This window comes from Nelumbo lutea, chromosome 3, assembly GCF_056320005.1.
Source record: "Nelumbo lutea isolate HS-2025 chromosome 3, American lotus-T2T, whole genome shotgun sequence".
In the NCBI taxonomy this organism is placed as follows: domain Eukaryota; kingdom Viridiplantae; phylum Streptophyta; class Magnoliopsida; order Proteales; family Nelumbonaceae; genus Nelumbo; species Nelumbo lutea.
Window position 1 is genome coordinate 5,911,487 of NC_142686.1, and position 18,259 is coordinate 5,929,745.

At 39.4% G+C, this 18,259-nt stretch overlaps 2 protein-coding genes across 3 annotated transcripts; one reads left to right on the top strand and one right to left on the bottom strand.

The window, feature by feature from the left end:
* Positions 1 to 230: 230 nt before the first annotated feature.
* MAD2 (DNA-binding HORMA family protein) lies at positions 231 to 1,807 on the top strand. Its single transcript, XM_088981735.1, has 7 exons — positions 231 to 438; positions 572 to 587; positions 689 to 819; positions 950 to 1,070; positions 1,161 to 1,264; positions 1,366 to 1,487; positions 1,604 to 1,807. Exons 1-7 carry the CDS (start codon positions 366 to 368, stop codon positions 1,658 to 1,660), a joined length of 624 nt encoding a protein of 207 aa, XP_088837861.1. The 5' UTR covers positions 231 to 365; the 3' UTR covers positions 1,661 to 1,807.
* Positions 1,808 to 3,831: 2,024 nt separating this feature from the next.
* Positions 3,832 to 17,498, bottom strand: LOC148862568 (trihelix transcription factor GT-1-like). Of its 2 annotated transcripts, none has more exons than XM_088974184.1 (5): positions 16,246 to 17,498; positions 9,580 to 9,618; positions 5,980 to 6,111; positions 4,535 to 4,759; positions 3,832 to 4,321 (listed from the first exon to the last, which is right to left on the bottom strand). In XM_088974184.1, the coding sequence occupies exons 1-5, from the start codon at positions 16,769 to 16,771 to the stop codon at positions 4,143 to 4,145; spliced, it is 1,101 nt and encodes a 366-aa protein (XP_088830310.1). In that variant the 5' UTR covers positions 16,772 to 17,498; the 3' UTR covers positions 3,832 to 4,142. The 2 variants fall into 2 exon arrangements, with proteins under 2 accessions (XP_088830310.1, XP_088830309.1); XM_088974183.1 differs by having other exon boundaries at positions 3,832 to 4,357.
* Between the last annotated feature and the right edge of the window lie 761 nt (positions 17,499 to 18,259).

Below are 18,259 nucleotides of genomic sequence, written 5' to 3' on the forward strand. Positions count from 1 at the left end.
ACCGTTGCTGCCTCGGCCAAGAAAAAAACTAGCCGTTATCCCCCAACTTTTCTCGACTCTCACTCGAAAACGGAGAAAGAGGCTCAAACCCTAATCCATTTCATTAAGATCTTTTCCCCGTCTCTCCCTTAGTATCACAAAACCTCGCTTTCAATTAGCCATTCCTCTCTTGTTCCATTTCTGCAACAGAAACCCCAGCCCAAACTCTCTCTCTTTCGAGATTTCATTTAACCAGATCCATTTCCCCCTGCTCTCTTTGATTTTCTGAAAAAAAAAAAAAACAAAAAAATTTGTTCTGTGACTCTGTCATCCGATTCTTGAAAAGGAAGCAACCATTTTTATTGAATTAGAGGAGAAAGATACATATGGCTTCAAGAACCATTGCCAAGGATATCATCACTCTTCGGGGGTCTGCAGCTATCGTCAGCGAGTTTTTCGGTATCTATCTTAATCCTTCTTCTCTTTTCCACTTTTCTTTCTTTCTTTCTTTTACTTTCATTTCATCTCCATCAGTTTTTCGTTTTGAGAAATCTTGACCCATTTTCTGTAAATCTCTACTACCTTTTAACAGGTTATGCGGCAAACAGGTAAGCAAAATGCAAATCTTTCTTGATTTTGTATGGAGCTTTTGGTCTGAGTTTTTATTCAGTTGAACCTAGAAAATAATTTTAATTGGAAAAAAAATCAGTATTCTCTACAACCGTGGAGTTTATCCCGAAGAAAGCTTCGTCAAGGTGAAGAAGTATGGCCTTCCAATGTTGCTCACCCAAGACGAAGGTGTAAAAACATTCATCGCCAACCTCACGGCCCAGCTATCGGGTTCTGTCTCTCGCTCTCTCTCTCTCTCTCTCTCTCTCTCTCTCTCTCTCTCTCTCCATGTCTAATCAAAATCACTGTTTCATCTCTAATACCCAAAATCTGACTTTTCGTTTTCTATTTTGGGCGACAGAATGGCTAGAAGCTGGCAAGTTACAGAGGGTTGTTCTTGTAATAATGAGCAAGGCCACATCTGAAGTATTGGAGAGATGGAATTTCAGTATCGAGACCGACAAGGAGGTCGTTGAGAAGGGGTAATTTAATCTGGATTCACAGGGTTGAGGAATGGATCCATACCTCCTCTGCGTTTTCCTAAAAGCTTATTTGATTTGAACATCACACAGGATATCGAGGGAAAAGAGCGACAAAGAAATTATGAGAGAGATCCAAGCAATCATGAGACAGATAGCTTCCAGCATCACTTACTTGCCATGCCTCGATGAACCTTGTAACAGACCATCCTTTCTTCCCCATTTGTTTCAGTATTATTATGCTCCATTAACCTTTCTGATTGAACCAATATGTTCTTCCTACTGGTCTATTATCCAGGTATCTTTGATGTGTTGGCTTACACCGATAAAGATGTAGCAGTCCCATTCACCTGGATCGAGAGTGACCCCAAATTGATTGCGAATCCGCAAATGGTGAAATTGCATTCCTTCGATACCAAGGTAAAACTGTTTGCAACAGCCAATTGTATTCTGAAAATTAATGAACAAAGTTATGAAGATGCAAGAATAATGGAGCTGACCGTTGTGCTTTCTGGGGTTATGTTATATACATGCAGATACACAAGGTGGACACCCTGGTTTCATACAAGAACGATGAAGAGGGCGAAGAGTAACAGTTCTTCTTGGTTATAGGGAGAGGGGTGGTGCTTGAATCCTCTGTGAATTGTTTATTCACATCTGGTGGTGATTATGAGCGTTTTGAGTTGAGTGCGTTTTATGAAAAACAAATATATATGAAAATGAAAAACTTCTTGTCTCTATTTTTTATTCTCTCAATTGAAGTTTGTTGTATATACCAGAAACATCTGCACTCAAGAATGACATTGACAGAAGTTGCTTAACCGAAAGACAAAGCAATAAGCCTTTAATTATCGCCTTTAATTATCGACAAGAACATCTAATTTACAGATGTAAATTAGATCTTCAACAGCCACTTGTAGAAGTTTGACACTCCCTTCTTATTGCAACTTGCAAGCGCGCAACAAAGCATCGACTTTTTATTTTTTTAGGCAAAAAACACCGGAGATTCATCCATCTATAGATTCAATATGTACATAGCTGTGGCGATCATATGTCCCTTTTACAAGCAAAGCAAGCTAAATTATGAGCTAGTACATTTAGGTCCCTTTTTATATGCTACAGCAGAAAAAGAATCCTATAGATCCATATGTAGAAGAAGCTTGTATGATGAGTCTCCATAGGGTGCATTTTCAGCTTCAACTACGTAACATTTTCAGCTTCACCTGCGTATTGGATAAATGAGCCCATCCACAAAGATAAGGAACTGATTATATCTGTGCATAGAATTTGTGCTAGGTGTAGAGGATTGCTACTTTAGTTGTTTATATAAAACTGAGAAATTTGAGATAGAATCTTTCGAGGTATCTGGCTTAGCTCCACGATATATAAATGTTATTCCTAGCTTGTAATGATGTTTGTGTTTCTTTTGGCAGCTTATCAATCGTATGGATGAATGGGCGAGCCTTGAATTATAGTCTCAGGATTTATGCCTATTTGTGCTTGAAGCCACATTACTCAAGTAAAATGAACACTTAAAAAATAAGTGGGAGCTTGATTGCTGTGCCTCCTTACAAAAAACACAAATGCATCTGAGGCCCCGTTTGGCAATGTTCCACAAGTGTTTCTCCCGTTCTTGGCGTTCTTGCAGAATAGAAACGTGTTTGCAAAATAAAAATGAGAGAAATGAGCCATTCTCGCGTGAGAACAACATGGAGTGACAAATCGACAGTCAAAGAACATGTTCCCAGAGAATATGCGGTTTTCACATCGTCCTTCAAATTTATGAACATGTATGCCTTGCTTTCCGTGTGAGAGTAAGGGCATTTTAGATATTTTTCCTAACCTAATAAACTCCACCCTAATGGCTTTTCTCTTCCTTTGACTTCTCTCTACTGTCGCACAACCAAGGAGCACTGAGCATTGGATTTTTGGTGAACGATCAAGGAATTCAGTGAGCACTTGTTTTTACTCATTGTCAACGGTGAACGACAAAGGTGAACACTAGTTTTGCACCATTTTTTCTCATTGTCAATGGTAAACGCTGCTTTGCTTGTCTTCCTTGTCATCATTTTTTTCTGTTACTGAATACCCTGTCATTCAATTTTCCTCTCTTCTAGTATTATTTCAAGGTGAATGCTGTAACAACTCTTCAACGTCTACTTACGACAACTATTGAATCATATATGGTTTATTTTCCCAACTTCCTAATGATCTGAGCTTCCATCTACTCTTTTTCCCAACTCCCAACCCGAGTTCCCCTAGAATTGATCTTGCAGTTCAATGTTCCTATCGAATATCCAAGGATAATTGGAAAATGAATCATTACGATTCATGTGACTTGAGACTCACAATGACATTTGTTTTTTTGCTAATATTAAGAAATACTTGTGCTATCCAAATGTTGTTTCTGTTTTTATAGAATAGAAATCTGTTTCCAAGGAACAAATTACCAAACACCTCTATTATTATTGAAGAGAAAAACAAAATTCCTATATTCCAGAATAAGAATTTCCTCAAGAATAGAAATAGGTGGGAACATTGCCAAACAGGGCTTGAATTGTTCTTCCTGATATACCATTGCTTCTCAGACACCATGATTCCCTTCCAACGAACTACCCACAACCATTTGAATGATCTCTCTTTGCTCAATTTGCCGGATAGGTCGTCAAAGGGGAAGCGGAGTACATAAACCCACACATATTTATACTGGATTTGTCAAGACACATACGATTTTTATACACGGGGAATTCCCCCTAACCATGTATTCTGTGAACATAGGCCTATTTGCTTTCCTCCAACTATTCCATTAAAGGACTACACAATTGAGCAAGATTGTTTGTTTGTTACAGCGTGATGAAGTTAAAAAAAAAAAAAAAAAAAAAAAAAAGAAAAACAAAAACCGAAACAGCTACCCTGACGAGGAAGCTCAATAAGATGAAGTACTATTGCATCTTATGCAGCTTACGAACAGCATCAATATACTCTAACAATCAAAATTTTGACTATTGAAGATTTTAATGCTCTCATCATAATAGGAATTAGGATTTCCCAAAGCAAGCAATCCCCCCTTAGGTTTTAGTCCCCTAATAGTCTCACACCCTGGTACATTGCACAAGGACGGAGATCGTCCAGAGTATCGACGCTTCTGAAGCCACTTAACTCTCTTAGACCCGTCCAACCTCGCCTGGTAAGGAAATCACGGAAATCTTCTTCAGTGTAGAGTGTCTTTTCTTCAGTACGAACAGGTATGCGACCTGACTCATCATAAAAGCAAACTTTTATTGTCAATCCTGAAACACAAGAAAAGATTTGTTAGTTATATTGACTTGAAGAGATCACCCATTCGTTGACCAAGGGGATTTTCGATTCAGCAACATGATTATGACAGACAGGTTTTATTTTGAAAAACAAAAATATACATGTTGGCAAACACCCCCTTAAGTGTTCATGAAACCATTTCACGTTACCCTCATCAAGGTGAAGGGTGTAATTTCCCAATGGCATGTCCCTGTCAAGGCTCCGAACAACCTCATCTTCATCCTCCAACCAAAATGCCCGCCTGGTCCTTAATCCAAATGCGGACTTTATTGCTTCCTTGATTGCATCTGCAGTGCCATCGATGCCAATCCTTCTAGTGTATTCGCCCCACTTGACTGATATAACCCTCCCTCCATAAGAGTGGCTCTCCCCACCTGCCAAAGAGAATAATGATTTTGCCTTATGAAACCAATAAAAGTGAAAAATTTTAAAATCAATGCACCGGTCTTGATGTCAGAATGTAATTCCATGACAAGGTGGAAAATTCAAGCCTCAAGTAAATAAAAGAGAAACTCTAATGGTTAGTAAATAACCCACCAGTGTTTTAAAATCACAAGGCGCAGGGGTCAATTTGGACCTGAGGCTCAAGGCACAAGGTGAGGCACGCGCCTTTTTGAAAAGGCGCAAAAATACAAAAAATATTAAACATAATATTAGTAAAAAAATATAAACTTAAATTTTAAAATAATGTTTTAAAAAACCTATTATCTAAAACTAAAATACATAAACATAAGATGTAAAGCATATTCAAATGAGAATTCAAAAATAAAATCAAACATAAAAAACATTTTCAAGCATGTAAAACCTCTAATATCTCTTTTCACTCAATTGCATTACTTCAAGTAGGCTAATGTAATGTAAAACATATTACATTCTTGATTCTATGAGCCACCTTTGTGCCACGCCCCTCGAGGCAAGCCCAAACAAGTCCATGTTAGGTCTTAAATTCTTAGTTTTAATACAAAAATAATGATTTTATAGTTTTAATTGCTTTTTAAAAAGACATTTTATAGCTGCTATGTTCAAAAAAAAAAAAGCAAAAAAGCATCAAATTTTCAAAAGGTGCACACTTGGGATGAGGCACAAGACGCATCAAGCGCACGCCTAGGCACATACCCTGAAACGCATCTCGCCTGTGCGCCTAGGCATGCCTTTTAAATCACTGTAACCCACAAGTGAGTTTAGTCAATATATAAAGGAGAAAGCAACAACAATTTCCCTCTACAGCTGTACAACTAGGTTGTGCAATTTCCTACAGGAGCAAGGTTCGTGTGATAAATTCCTGAAGGAGTGAACCATAGAAATAGCATTCTCCAGTTCCACTTTAGACAGGTGACTGATCTCTAAACTGCTAGGAATGGAAAACAACTCTAATCATGTGTGATGCAATAGCTTGAGAATTCAGGGCATAGAAGATAGATTTTAATTTTGTACTTTCCTTTCAACAAGCCAAACATTGCACATAACAAATAAATTCAGTATATATATATATATATATATATATATATATATATATATATATATGATAGATAGATAGATAACTTGTGATGCTTCCAAAACAGTGTCTACAATGGAGATAATTTGAAAGACCTACCATTTCCAGGGGTCTCTCTCCAATTCCATGGAGGAACTCCACTGGCTGCAGCTGCATCAGCTGTGGTAATGGCAAGAGGATGTCCATCATGATCCAAACGCCTTTCAAGGTTGAGTGTTGACCTGCCAGTAGCTGTACATGAAGCAAGTATACATCCATTTAAAAACTTACAAGGAATTATTCAAAGAAAAAGCATAAATCAGTAAATAGGAAAGAAAGGCTTGTACACTGATTTATCCTGCATGGATTTTATGATTTATGGACAAGTTTCCTTAGTGATTCAAATACTGCAAATCAACATCGATCATTCCTCATAGAAAAACTTGTGAATTGTTCAGTACAAGTATATATCCATTTTTTCTTCTTTTTCCAGAAAACCCTTCTTTAGATGGTCCACGTGGTTTACTTGGGAACAGGTTGTCATGCCACAGATTGTTTAAAAATTGATGTTTCTCTTTTTTTTATTGGAAACAGCTATTTAAAATTTAATGTAGCAGAAGTGAAACACAATCATTACACAACTTCTCCTATTTATGGCACTAGTGTGCTGTGATTCAGTGTAGTCTAGAAGCTCCAAAACAAAGAGAAAGTAAAAAAAGAAAGAACATGAAATAAGATCTGTAAGACTCAATGATGCAGTAAGGGGCAAATGAAAGAAACCATGGAAGAAGAAATTCAGCTATTGGTCTTTCGAGCCTGTCAAAGCCCAGAAGACCCACACAAAAAGACTTGCCAAATACCGCCCTTATTTGAAAGTTCTTATATAAACAATCATGTCACATTTCTTTTAGCCTATTTTTCAGGGTCAGCATTTGTCAGTTTTGCATACTTGTGTCATTGGATAGGTTGTTGGGTTTCAACGAGGCAAATATCCATAAAACCAGCACATTTTTAGTTTGTTATGGCCATTTTAGTAATAGGTTGTATGTGACAACAGTTGAAAGTTTCTACATGGGTCTTTGTTGCAGTTACTTTGGTGGTTTAGTTTAGTAACAAGTTATTAGAGTTCTTTTAGGAGTTAAGACTATATTTTAGTAGAATCATGAGATCTATATACATTTGAAACTGTGCTTAAAATGGAACACCTGCTTTGTTTTTGTCAAGTACAACTTAAATAGAATCATAAGATTTATAAAACTGCACAGAACCATAATAATGTCCAAATCAAGTCAGCTTGAGGGATGGCAACTCTCATTTCTCAGGTTCTCCCAGTCAGCAATGTGCAGGGACTGTTGTCCTGTGGCAAGTCACCAAGTTGATATTTGGTGGTCATGAAAATTATATTAAGGCTAGTGACAAACTGGAGATTGAGGGTGAGGAGGTGGCTGAGCTGGGGATCCATGTTGGCAGAACTTGTTCTCTTAAATAGGTCTCTACCCACTAAGTCAGTGACCCAGTAGGAAATGCATGTGGCAAAATCTTCACGTTTTACCTTTCTTTCTGTTTTTGGATGGGTGGGAGTGGGAGGCGAGGACCTTGTGGAGAGATTCAGGAAATTGGAAATGAGGGAATGAAGTGGAAGATTAAAGAACACCAAAAAAATTCAGACTAACAACAAAGGAGATGAAGTTGACTTCGATATCCATAAAATTATTGAAAGAGATAAAGTGGAACCCAACTACCCAAGACAACTAGAGGGAGAGGTCAGAAGGTGGAGAAAAGAGTCTCAAATGGCCCCTAATATGGCAAGTGGGAGAGATCATAAGAAGATGGAAAGAGGATGTTCAAAGGGTCTGTTGGGAGATTTTGGGGGTCATTGTGGTTTTGATTTAATTGGGGACCTCCGGTATTTGCCTTACCTTTGAGGTCTGTTGGTTTTTGAACTAAATAGAGCTCTTGAGTCTCTTTGTTTAGTGGTTGATGTATAGTGATTGCAGGGTTGTTTCTTTTTCTTGTGGCCACCTTGTTCTTGCTTTGTTTCTAGGTGGGTTTTGCCCATATACTCTTTGTATACCATCAAAATAAGTTTAGTGGCTGATGTATAGGATTCTTTTATTTTTTTAAATGATAAGACCGATTTCTTTTGGTTTTATGGTCAATGAGTCAATCTATCAAGTGAACTCCTTATCTGCATATCCTTTCACACTTCATAAATAACAAACCCAGAAGGAGATTTCTCCTTATTGAAGGACCTCACACTAGGAGACCAACCCAGACTTCCATTATTGAGGTGAAAATTGGATACCACAATAACCTAAAAAACCATGGACCTTGATCACAGAAGAACAACTAGAAGAAAGATCTTTGCAGCCACTTGCTCACTAAGAAGGGTCTTTTCTTCTTTGGATGCTACAGAAAACAACAAAATTCTCATTTTTTATGAGTGCACATCTGCATTTCAGTTAATTGGAACTATGAACTCAACTCAAGAAAGCCTACCTCCAACTATAATGGGTTGGCTACAGGAGTCCTGTTTCACAATTCCACTCTGTCAAGGCCATAAATACTAATAAAACTGATAAAGAGCTTGAATGCTTCCAGAACAATATAGTAGGACTATGGCTACTAGGCTAAAACATCCTGTATTTTTACCTAGGATTTGAGCAGCTTGTGACCATCATCACTCTAGGAGAATATTTGAGTTCATATAGATGCATCCTATTCAGAAGATAGATTGGACTAAAAAATGATATCATTGGTCATCTTATTACTTTGAGATTTAAGTGGCGTTTGATAACACTTTTCAGACCTATGAAGTCTGAAAATGTTGCTTTTCAGACGTCAGAGGTGTTTGGAAGTGTATCTGAATTTGGGTCTGAAAATCATTTTCAGATCTGAAACAATAAGACATGGGCCAAGCACTGAACGCGTTCAGATGAGTTTCAGACCTGGCCAAAAGTCCAAAACACCCTTGAATTCTTGCCTCTCTCCTTTCAGAAACTAGCGACGGCGAGTTCTAGCCTTCTCTCTCTCTCTCTCTCTCTCCTTTCTTCTTCTCTCGCCGCTGCAACTGAATAATCTAATTTAGGGGTAAAATAGTAAAATTAGTGAATTTCAGATGCGGAAGGTTTGATCCAACACAAACAACCTTCTTTATTCAGAGCCTCTAAAAAGTCAAAAAACAACTGTCTCTTTTCAGATTTCAGACCCTTTTAATATCTTTTTAACTTTTTAGATTTCAGATTTATCAAGCACCACCTTAGTAATTTAAATTTCAACAAGCAGCATAAAACAAATCCCATCTTATTCCAACATCCCATTTCTTGATTTTCTTCAGTTTCTTCTAATAGAGGACAATTTTCTATCTTTTCAGATAGTAAAGTGCCATGAATACTGAAGCACCCAGAGATAAGTTCAGTCTTATCTTGTCCAGAATAGAGAACACTGATTATCCACATATTGGATAAATGCCAGCTTGTGAATAAGATCTGCGATTTTGTAAAAATGACCTACTCTACCTGAAAGTAGATTATAAAGCATACTACATAACATGAAATTCAGAGATACAAAGAAAATGCTTATGACAACCAAATTCGATTTTGTAAAAATGACCTACTCTACCTGAAAGTAGATTATAAAGCATACTACATAACATAAAATTCAGAGATACAAAGAAAATGCTTATGACAACCAAATTCAAATGCAACACAGCAACAGTACCTTCTACAGATCCGAAAGGAATACTGGCATCTTCAAGACCTAGGAACCAAAAACAGTCAGAACAATTGTCAGAATTCAAAATATCCTGAAAACAAAAACATTTTATCATGCCGCTAAGAAATTTTGTTTGAACAGATGAAAAATACAAACATGCCTCAACCCAAACAGCTTGAAAATGTTAGAAGCATATGACAATTGAAGTAGTTATAGGGCAAAACCAAAAAAAAAAGAATAATTGAAGTAGTTATAGTGCTAAAGTGTGCCTTAAGGGTGTACTCATTTATATAAAGATTCTCCAATATTTCTATTGCATGGCAAACAAAATATAGCCAATTTATGATAATATTTCATGACTTGGGACTTATCAAAAATAAAACAAAATAAGGGACTTGGGCCATGGTCAGTGCAAATATCATGAACCATATAACCTGGTCTAGGAGGCTCTGTGAATCTAAAGTTACCAGCCATTACATCATAAATACACTTGGGTTTCATAAGTAGCATTCACTCTGTAGATAAAGATACTTAGCCCCAAGGTTAGACCCTTGAATTTTAGGATAGCGAAGAATCCTCATCTTCATGGAAAGGTTTTCAGCACAAAAGACATTGCTGATGTCAAAGCAGCTATGGAGAAGAACAGCAGTGATCGGTGTGAAGACGTTTGATTTGGAAATACAGGCAGATGGACAAGAAGTGATCGAGGTGACAAAAAGGAGCAGAGGAGCCTGGACGAGACTGGTTCTAATTTTCGAGGAAGTAAAGTGGTGGAGAAATTTCATTCAAAAGGTGCTCAGGAACCTGAAACAATCACTGGAGGATAAAAACCGAAACAAAAAGGACAGAGTTCTTATCCTTCAACTAAAAGAGACCAAATGGGGTAGGTTCACCCACTTGAGTAGTTGAGAAAAAAATTATAAGTGGAGAAACATATGCTTACCTGAAGAGCCATCCAATGGAGGCTGGAAGTGGTTCGAAAGCTTGCTAAATGCTCTAGTTCCCTCAAAAGAAAACCCTGACCCCCCCCCCCGACCTCTCCTTGGGATTCTTTCCTCAACTTGAGAAAAGAAGTAAAGTTGTAAAGGCAGGAGGGTCTTCGATCATTTCAGTGGTCCACCAAGATAAACCGTTTGGCAAGTGGAAGCAAGCTTTTGTTTGTACCAAACCAGGAACACTTTAGTGGAGAGAAGTGGATTTTTTTTAGACAAACCGGGAACCCATACCCATGAGCTTGTAAGCCTCCACCCGATTGACTCCAAAGGGTGGTGGGTTTTGCTCCTTCTGAGGATTTAGTCCTAAGATGGGTCAGCCTAAAGAAAATCCTGCTGTATAGAAAACCAGTCCTCTTAGATCAATGGGTTCCCATGGTTAACATTGTTCCAGACCAGCTAGACTTTAATGGATGGTTAAAAGTTCACAGCCTGCCCTTTCACCTTTGGACTGAGGAATCATTTACCCTGATCGGAAGCTTGTGTTATGGCCTTGAGGAGATTGATGGCGAAATGAAGAACCTTTCAGCCTTGAGTTTCGCACACATAAAGGTAAGGAGCCGTGGAGTTCACATGATCCCCCACTCAATATCTCTATTAGAGAGGAACATCTGGTTTTACCTCTCTGTAGAAGTGGAGAAGCCGACCGAGTCATCTTCACAACCTGCCGAGTCAACCCAGCTCCTTCATCCCCCAAAGGGCCTGAAGCTCCTGCATGCTCAAAATCCCTTTCCGGCAACTTTCGTAAAACAGAAGGAAGTAGACTGCCAAATAGTGACCATTTTGAGAAGCCTGAATTCTTTCCCAAAAGAACTACTTCTAGGCCTCTTAAAAGAGGAGCCGAAAAAGCAAGGCGGGCCAAGCCTCTCTCGACAACCCCGTTCAAATTTCAAATCGTCTCCAAAAAGTGGGTCATTCTACTGCTAACAAGACCCACTAGTTAGGGGCTCCAAACCCGCTTCAAGTTTTGGGCCGAGATCTTTCTAAAGTCCAATCGCCAAGATTGAAAGAAGCCCCATGCGGCCCAAGTCTATTTGAGACCACAACTTTCTTAACCGAGCCAATCCCTAAAACTCCTAATTCAGAAAGACACAACAGAAAGATTTATAGACCTCCATCACCCGATAGCATAAACTCCTCAATCTTTGAGTCAAAAGGCATCGATGTAGTTGAGGATTCGAGCTCTTATGCAACGGAGGCTAAACCAGATCCTAGGGAGGTGGAGTTCTCAAGGTTCAAAGACTTGTTCGCTGGTATGGAAGCTTAGGGAAGTGAACTATTCGAACAGACTCATTTGGTCAACCCTGAGTACAGGATCGATTGTGAGCCAGCAAGCCTAGAGAGAGATCGAGGACGAGACTCATTTGGTCAACTCTGTGCTCTTTACCAATAAAAATGATGGTTTCAGCTGGATTCTGATTGGAGCATATGGACCAAATGCTCCTGCAGATAGGCAAAAACTTTGGGAAGAGTTGGACCCTCTACACGAGTTTGATGAGCTCCCTTGGGTCCCAGGAGGTGACTTTAACATCACAAGGTTTTACCAAGAAAATTCTAATAGAAGATTAGTAACTAGAAGCATGAGGGATTTCTCCAGTTTTATCTTGAGGCATAACCTTTGCGACCTCCCTCTCCATAACGGCCAATTCACTTGGTCAAATCTACAAGAGAACTTAATAAGCTGCAGACTAGATAGGTTTCTGGTAACTTCAGATTGGGTAGAACATTTCCCAAATCTTCTCCAAGAAATCAGACCTCGCTGCACTTCAGACCACTGGCCATTAGCCCTGAGAACAGATTTGGTTCTGAAAGGTAAATCCCCATTTAGAGTAGAAGAAGTGTGGACTTTACATAAGGATTTTCACAAAAATGTGGCTTCCTAGTGGGAGGAATGTAGAGTTGAAGGCTGGGCTGGTTACACATTGATGAAAAAGTTGAAATTCCTGAAAAGAAAACTGAAATCCTGGGGGAGAGAAGAATTCAAATCTTTTGCAGAGGAAAGAATTGCTATCCTTTTGGAGCTGGAAGACCTAGACAAAAAGGAACAATTAGGCACTCTGGACAGAGAAGGAAGAAGTAGGAGAGAAGGTTTAAGGAGTTCTTGGGAAAAGGTGATAAAAAAAGAAGAAATCTTTTAGAGGTAGAGGTCAAGGGTTAGATGGTTAAAGGAAGGCGATAATAACTCAAAATTTTCCACAGTTATGCGTTGGGCAGACATCGAAAAAATTTCATCTCAAAAATCAAGGTGGACCAAAGGGAGGTGGAAGATGCAAATGAAATCATAGAGTCATTTTAGAAAGTTACTTTAAGAAGTTGGGACGGGTCAACTCTAGCAAAGATAAGAGGCCTTGGCTTTAAAGGGATTTTGAGGAGCAAGAAATAAGGGAAGCAGTCTTTGATATGGATGGAGATAGAGCCCCTGGGCCCGATGGTTTCCCCGTTTTCTTCTTTCAGATCTGTTGGGGCGTTGCAAGAGATGATCTTTTGGAGGTTTTCAAGGATTTCCACTCCTCGGCTGTTGTAAACAAAGGAAGTTACTCTAACTTTATTTGTCTCATCCCAAAGAAAGATGGTGTCTTCGAAGTGAAAGACTTAGACCAATAAGTTTAGTAGGGAGTGTGTACAAAATTTTGGCAAAAATGTTAGCAAAAAGACTAAAAGAAGTCCTAAGAGAGCTGGTTTCTCCAGACCAGTTTGCCTTCATGAAAGGAAGACAAATTGTGGACAGCATCCCAATAGCAAATCAAATTGTTGAAGATAGAAGGAAGAGTGGAAGGTCGGGTCTCCTTGTGAAACTAGATCTTGAGAAAGCTTACAAAAAGTAGACTGGGACTGCCTTCTCCAAGTTCTGAAATTGAAGGGCTTTGGCATGAAATGGCTGCAGTGGATGAAAGGCTGTATAAGCTCAAACTGGTTCTTGGTCATGGTAAATGGAGATGCCAAAGGTTACTTTAAAGCAAGTAGAGGTCTCCGACAAGGCTGCCCTCTCTCCCATTTCCTTTTCACTTTGGTAATGGATGTTTTTATCCAGCTAGTGGAAAAAGCCAAAAGCCTCAATTTAATTAAAGGTTTCGAGGTAGGAAGAGATACTCTTAATGTCTCCCATCTCCAATTTGCAGATGATGTCATCTTATTTCTGGAAGCTAACTTGGAGAATATTAATAATGTGAAAAGGGTGCTTCATTGTTTCGAATTAGTCATTGGTTTGAGGGTAAATTACTCAAAAAGTAGCCTACCGACTATAAACCAAATTGAAGAAACCCTCTTGGAAAGCTTCAAGGAAACTCTGAACTTCTGAGTTGAAAACTTCCCCCTATCTTATTTGGGCCTGCCTCATGGCAGGAACCCAAAAAGCCCAAGTTTCTAGGAGCTAGTGGTGGAAAAATGCAAAAAGAAGTTAGCCACTTTGAAACACTGTTATCTATCAAAAGGGGGTAGACTTACCCTCATTAAGGCTTCCCTTGCAAATCTGCCCGTTTACTTCCTCAGTGTACCAAATCCCTGCCAAAATCAGGTCACAGATTGAGAAACTTCAAAGAGATTTCCTATGGGAAGGTGGAGGTGAAAAAAAAGACATCAAATAAATTGGAGCCAGGTCTGCAAGCCTAAAGAGTCTGGAGGGTTGGGGATTGGACACCTAAAAGGGAAGAACAATGCATTACTCGGGAAATGGTTGTGGAGATTTTTTTTTATCAGTAAATGGCTGTGGAGATTCCCCATTGAAACGAATTCCCTTTGGGTAGTTGTCACCACTAGCAAGTATGGGTTAAACACAAACAGTTGGGACTGCAATCTCCGCTCAAACCGATTAGCTTCCTCAAATCCTTCGAAAGGTATCACTTCCATACACAACATCTTTTTTCTTTTCATAAGATTTAGAGTGGGTAATAGTACCAGAATAAAGTTCAGGACAGGCCTGTGGTGGAGCAATTCCACATTAGTAGAATCTTATCCTAGACTTTTCAATCTCACCCTAAACAAAGAAGCAACCATCTCTCAGTGTCTCCCCACTTCTCCCAATGAAAACAACATAAATTTGAGCCTTAGAAGACCCTTAAGGGACTCAGAGATCAGTGAGCTAACTGATCTCCTCCTCTCTCTTAGAGAAGCCTACATTTCCCCAAACTCCCAAGACTCCCATGTCTGGAAACCCCACCCCGTCAGTGAGTTCTCTTCCAAGTCTTTCCTCAAGGCTCTGGTTGCAGGAGACCGGGACTGTGCCTTCCCTTTGAAGAAGATCTGGTGCAAGTTTGTTCCCTCGAAAGTGTGTTTCTTCGTTTGGGAGGAATAATTTATGACTCTAACTTCTTCCTCTTTCCATTTCCTAAAGCACACTTAAAGAGGAATGATTTATGACTCTAATTTCACCAGCTTTCTCAAAATCAATATCAAATTCTACCAGTCTGGTGTTGTCTAAGTTGTGCACACTCAACCTTGATTTGGGTTGATGAGTGCAGCAAGACAGAATAAATTCTCCAGTTTGACATGCACAGAAATTTTATTCAACAAGATTCTCACATGAATGAAAGTTACTGTTAGTTAAATGAATTAAAGAGAACTCCATAACACAACTTTGATAAGCAGCACTACATGGTCCATACTTTTCACAATCCTTTAAATGGAGAGAACTGTAGTACAGAATGTTCATAAACATTGCACAGGACAACACAAGAACCAAGCTCAGGTGTTATATGTATAGCTTCATTGGGCAAGGTCACTTCCACTCAATGAGCATTAAGAACTAAACTCAACTAAGCCTTGTCCGAACTCCCAACCATATGGGATCAGCAACAGACACAAATCCTGTTCCACCATTCTAATCAATAAGAAATAAGAAATTAGCAAATCTCTAAGTAAATTGAATAAAGCAGTGTTGCCAAAAGGATGGAAGCTTTGAAAAATAATGCTTACAGGCATCCAATGATGGCAATCAAAAACTACTTTAGATAAGCCAATCAAGAGGTCTTAAACTTTCATGTTCCCTTATCTTGCAAGATACCTACGAACAAAATTCAGATGACTGCATAGACAACATAATTTAGGCTCTATTTATCTTAAAAAAACATAATTGAGGCTCTAGCAGCCTGTATGGAAAAGGCTCTTTCTATGTTCTAGTTACTAAAAATTGGTGATGGGGACTAAAATTTTGTGAAATGTAAGATACAAATTTTGGAACTTAAGCATCAAGAGTCAACAGTAGGTACAATTTCAACAGCAGAATCCGTAAATGCATAAAAAAAGTTGTAGATTTTTCCCTTTTATCTGGTTAATATTTATTTATGAAGGTCCATAACATAGAAAGTAAGAAAAAGTAATTATCGTTATTGAGCATTATTAGACGCAATAAATATGGTTTCTAGCCTTCTAGGAAATTTGCAGGCAATGAGATTACCACCGTGGATATTTATGCTCATTAAAGGCATCAAAAAAGAATTTTTTTATAGTAGGCACCAAATAAGAAATTGACCGGGATTTTTCCTAAGAAACTTCAAGGTTACATAAAATTCCATCAATTTTTAAAGCTAAAATGTTGAAGAAAACTGTATGCGAAAAGGAACAAATTTCATATAAATACTGTTGCGAACAACTGAAATTCTTAAGAAGCTTTAGCAAAAACAAATCTCATATTGATTAAATATAGAAAGCAGAAAGAGAAACCAGAAAAGGAAAAAACGCGTACCTTTATCTGAGAATTGAATGTAGGAATCGACCTTGGAAAGTGTGGGACTCTTGTAAGCGGCATTCTTGTTCCTATCCCTGAGTAACTCCTCCAATTCCTTGTAGTAAGACATCTTTGCCGAGCCACTACCTCTTTCTTGGTGTTTTGCCTTCTTGAATTCCTTCAACAAATTCCTCCACTTGTCAGTACACATGGTTGGGGAACGGTCGAAACCCTTCTCCCTCATTTTCGCCGAAATCTGCTCCCAGAGGTGCTTGTTCGACTTTGAAGTATTGAAGAGACTATCCATTTCCCGGCGAAGACTGATGAGGCTTCGAGTTTCCTCCTGGACCCAAGTCTCCGCTCGCTTCTTGGGAGCCTTGACCTCATGGTCTTCTCCACTGCTCTCAGCAAGAATCATCTGCGGCTGTTGCTGCCGTGGTTGTTGCTGGAGCGGCAAACCCCCATTGCCGACGACTTCAATCATCATGTCACGTCCTTCCTCCTTATAGAAATCAATCGGACGGGGTTTCTCAGACAAGTACATGGTTCACTCTTTTCTTCCCTCGAACAAGCATCTAAAAGCCAACAAATTGAGAAATAACAGAAAGAGCTGTTCTAGACATATATAGAGGAAAAGAAGATGTGGGCTTTAAAGAACATCGAAAACGGAGCCAAAGTCATTCTTGAATTTAAAGATTAAATCGCTCGTAGGGGGTGTGAAGGAAGTAGTCGAGCTCGAGAAAGAGAGACAACGAAGGAACATGAAAACATGGGCTTTTGAAATGAAAATAAGGGGGGAATGGAACCATGCTTGGAATTTAAAAAATTGATGCCACCAGCCATGGAGAAAACGTAAGAAACTGTAATGACGGTGGCAGTTGATCCTACGGAGAGAAAGAACCGGATAGAGTAAAAACAGAGATACGGGTTCAGTCCAGAACTAGATGGCAAAGAAAACCCATATGGAGAATTCTGCGATTGGAGCTGTCAATCATGGAATGGGATGGGAAAGAAAGAGAGGAGAAACAAAGACAAGGCGATGAGGTCATGAGAGGAAGTGAAAAAAAGGTCATTTTCTCTTCTTTCTCTTTGTATTTGTTCTGATACTGATATATTTATTTTTTCTAATGGTTCTGATCTCTCATCAGAGAGAGAGAGAGAGAGAGAGGAAGAAAGAGAGTGTGCGTGAGGTGAAAGGTTTACGAGGGAGCGAAACGCGGAGAAGGGGGGAAGGGAGCAGAGGAAGTCAGGTAGAGGTGGACTCCTTTTCTCCTCAGATAGAAAAATAAAATCTAGTTCATAAACAGGGTGAAACCGTTGGATTGGAACATTGATCATCCAAAGTTCCCATCAGCCGCCTATGCTCATCAACGTAGACCCCAGTACGTCCTACGGAAGAAATCAAAGAATAGAATACCTTTTACTGTATGGGTTCAGGGTCCCCCAGGCCCCAGCCAGAAGGCCCAGAAGAACTTGGAAGCTTTGTGATCATCCGAATTCCGAAGACGAGACGAGAACGGGATAGGAGTATAGGACCCACCACCACGACGCCCACGGCCCACCCACGACTTGGGTCCACCATCTTCCTCCATGATCCACCTTTGCGAATTGCGAGGAAGGGTTAAGGCCTTGAGGGGTTGTTGGATTTGGAGGATCAGCGCCCTATGTTTCGGATTGGATGTTATTAAACATCAACACAGTTGGTTTAGGGTGCGTAGATGAGCAGAACGTGTATCTTATTAGAATCACACGGCTCATAGCTGTTGACTTGCTTCGACGATATGGGTTTGAGATCTTGAGAAGAGACGGAGACACTAGGCAGGGTCCATATCTGAAGTCAGAAGCTGTAAGTAGGGGTGGGGTGGCCGTGTGCTAAATGGTCCAGCCGGCGCACCTGCCAGATGTGGAGCGGCAGCATTCGCATTGATCAGTCTTCCATTCTTCTTCTTCTTTCTCCTTCTTCAAGTTATCTTTATTTAGGGTTAGGACAACTGGACAAGCATTTGAGCGTCGAGGGATGTTGGATCGAGAC

What these genes read in the sequence shown, in the direction of transcription:
- LOC148862568 (XM_088974183.1), bottom strand. Translation starts at nt 16,771, where the DNA reads ATGTACTTGTCTGAGAAACCCCGTCCGATTGATTTCTATAAGGAGGAA. An exon ending in CATTCAATTCTCAGATAAAG is followed by an intron (nt 9,619 to 16,245) that starts GTACGCGTTTTT and finishes TTTGGTTCCTAG; the next exon opens with GTCTTGAAGATGCCAGTATT. An exon ending in GAGAGAGACCCCTGGAAATG is followed by an intron (nt 4,760 to 5,979) that starts GTAGGTCTTTCA and finishes TCTCTTTGGCAG; the next exon opens with GTGGGGAGAGCCACTCTTAT.
- MAD2 (XM_088981735.1), top strand. Translation starts at nt 366, where the DNA reads ATGGCTTCAAGAACCATTGCCAAGGATATCATCACTCTTCGGGGGTCT. An exon ending in GCCATGCCTCGATGAACCTT is followed by an intron (nt 1,265 to 1,365) that starts GTAACAGACCAT and finishes TCTATTATCCAG; the next exon opens with GTATCTTTGATGTGTTGGCT. An exon ending in TGCATTCCTTCGATACCAAG is followed by an intron (nt 1,488 to 1,603) that starts GTAAAACTGTTT and finishes ATATACATGCAG; the next exon opens with ATACACAAGGTGGACACCCT.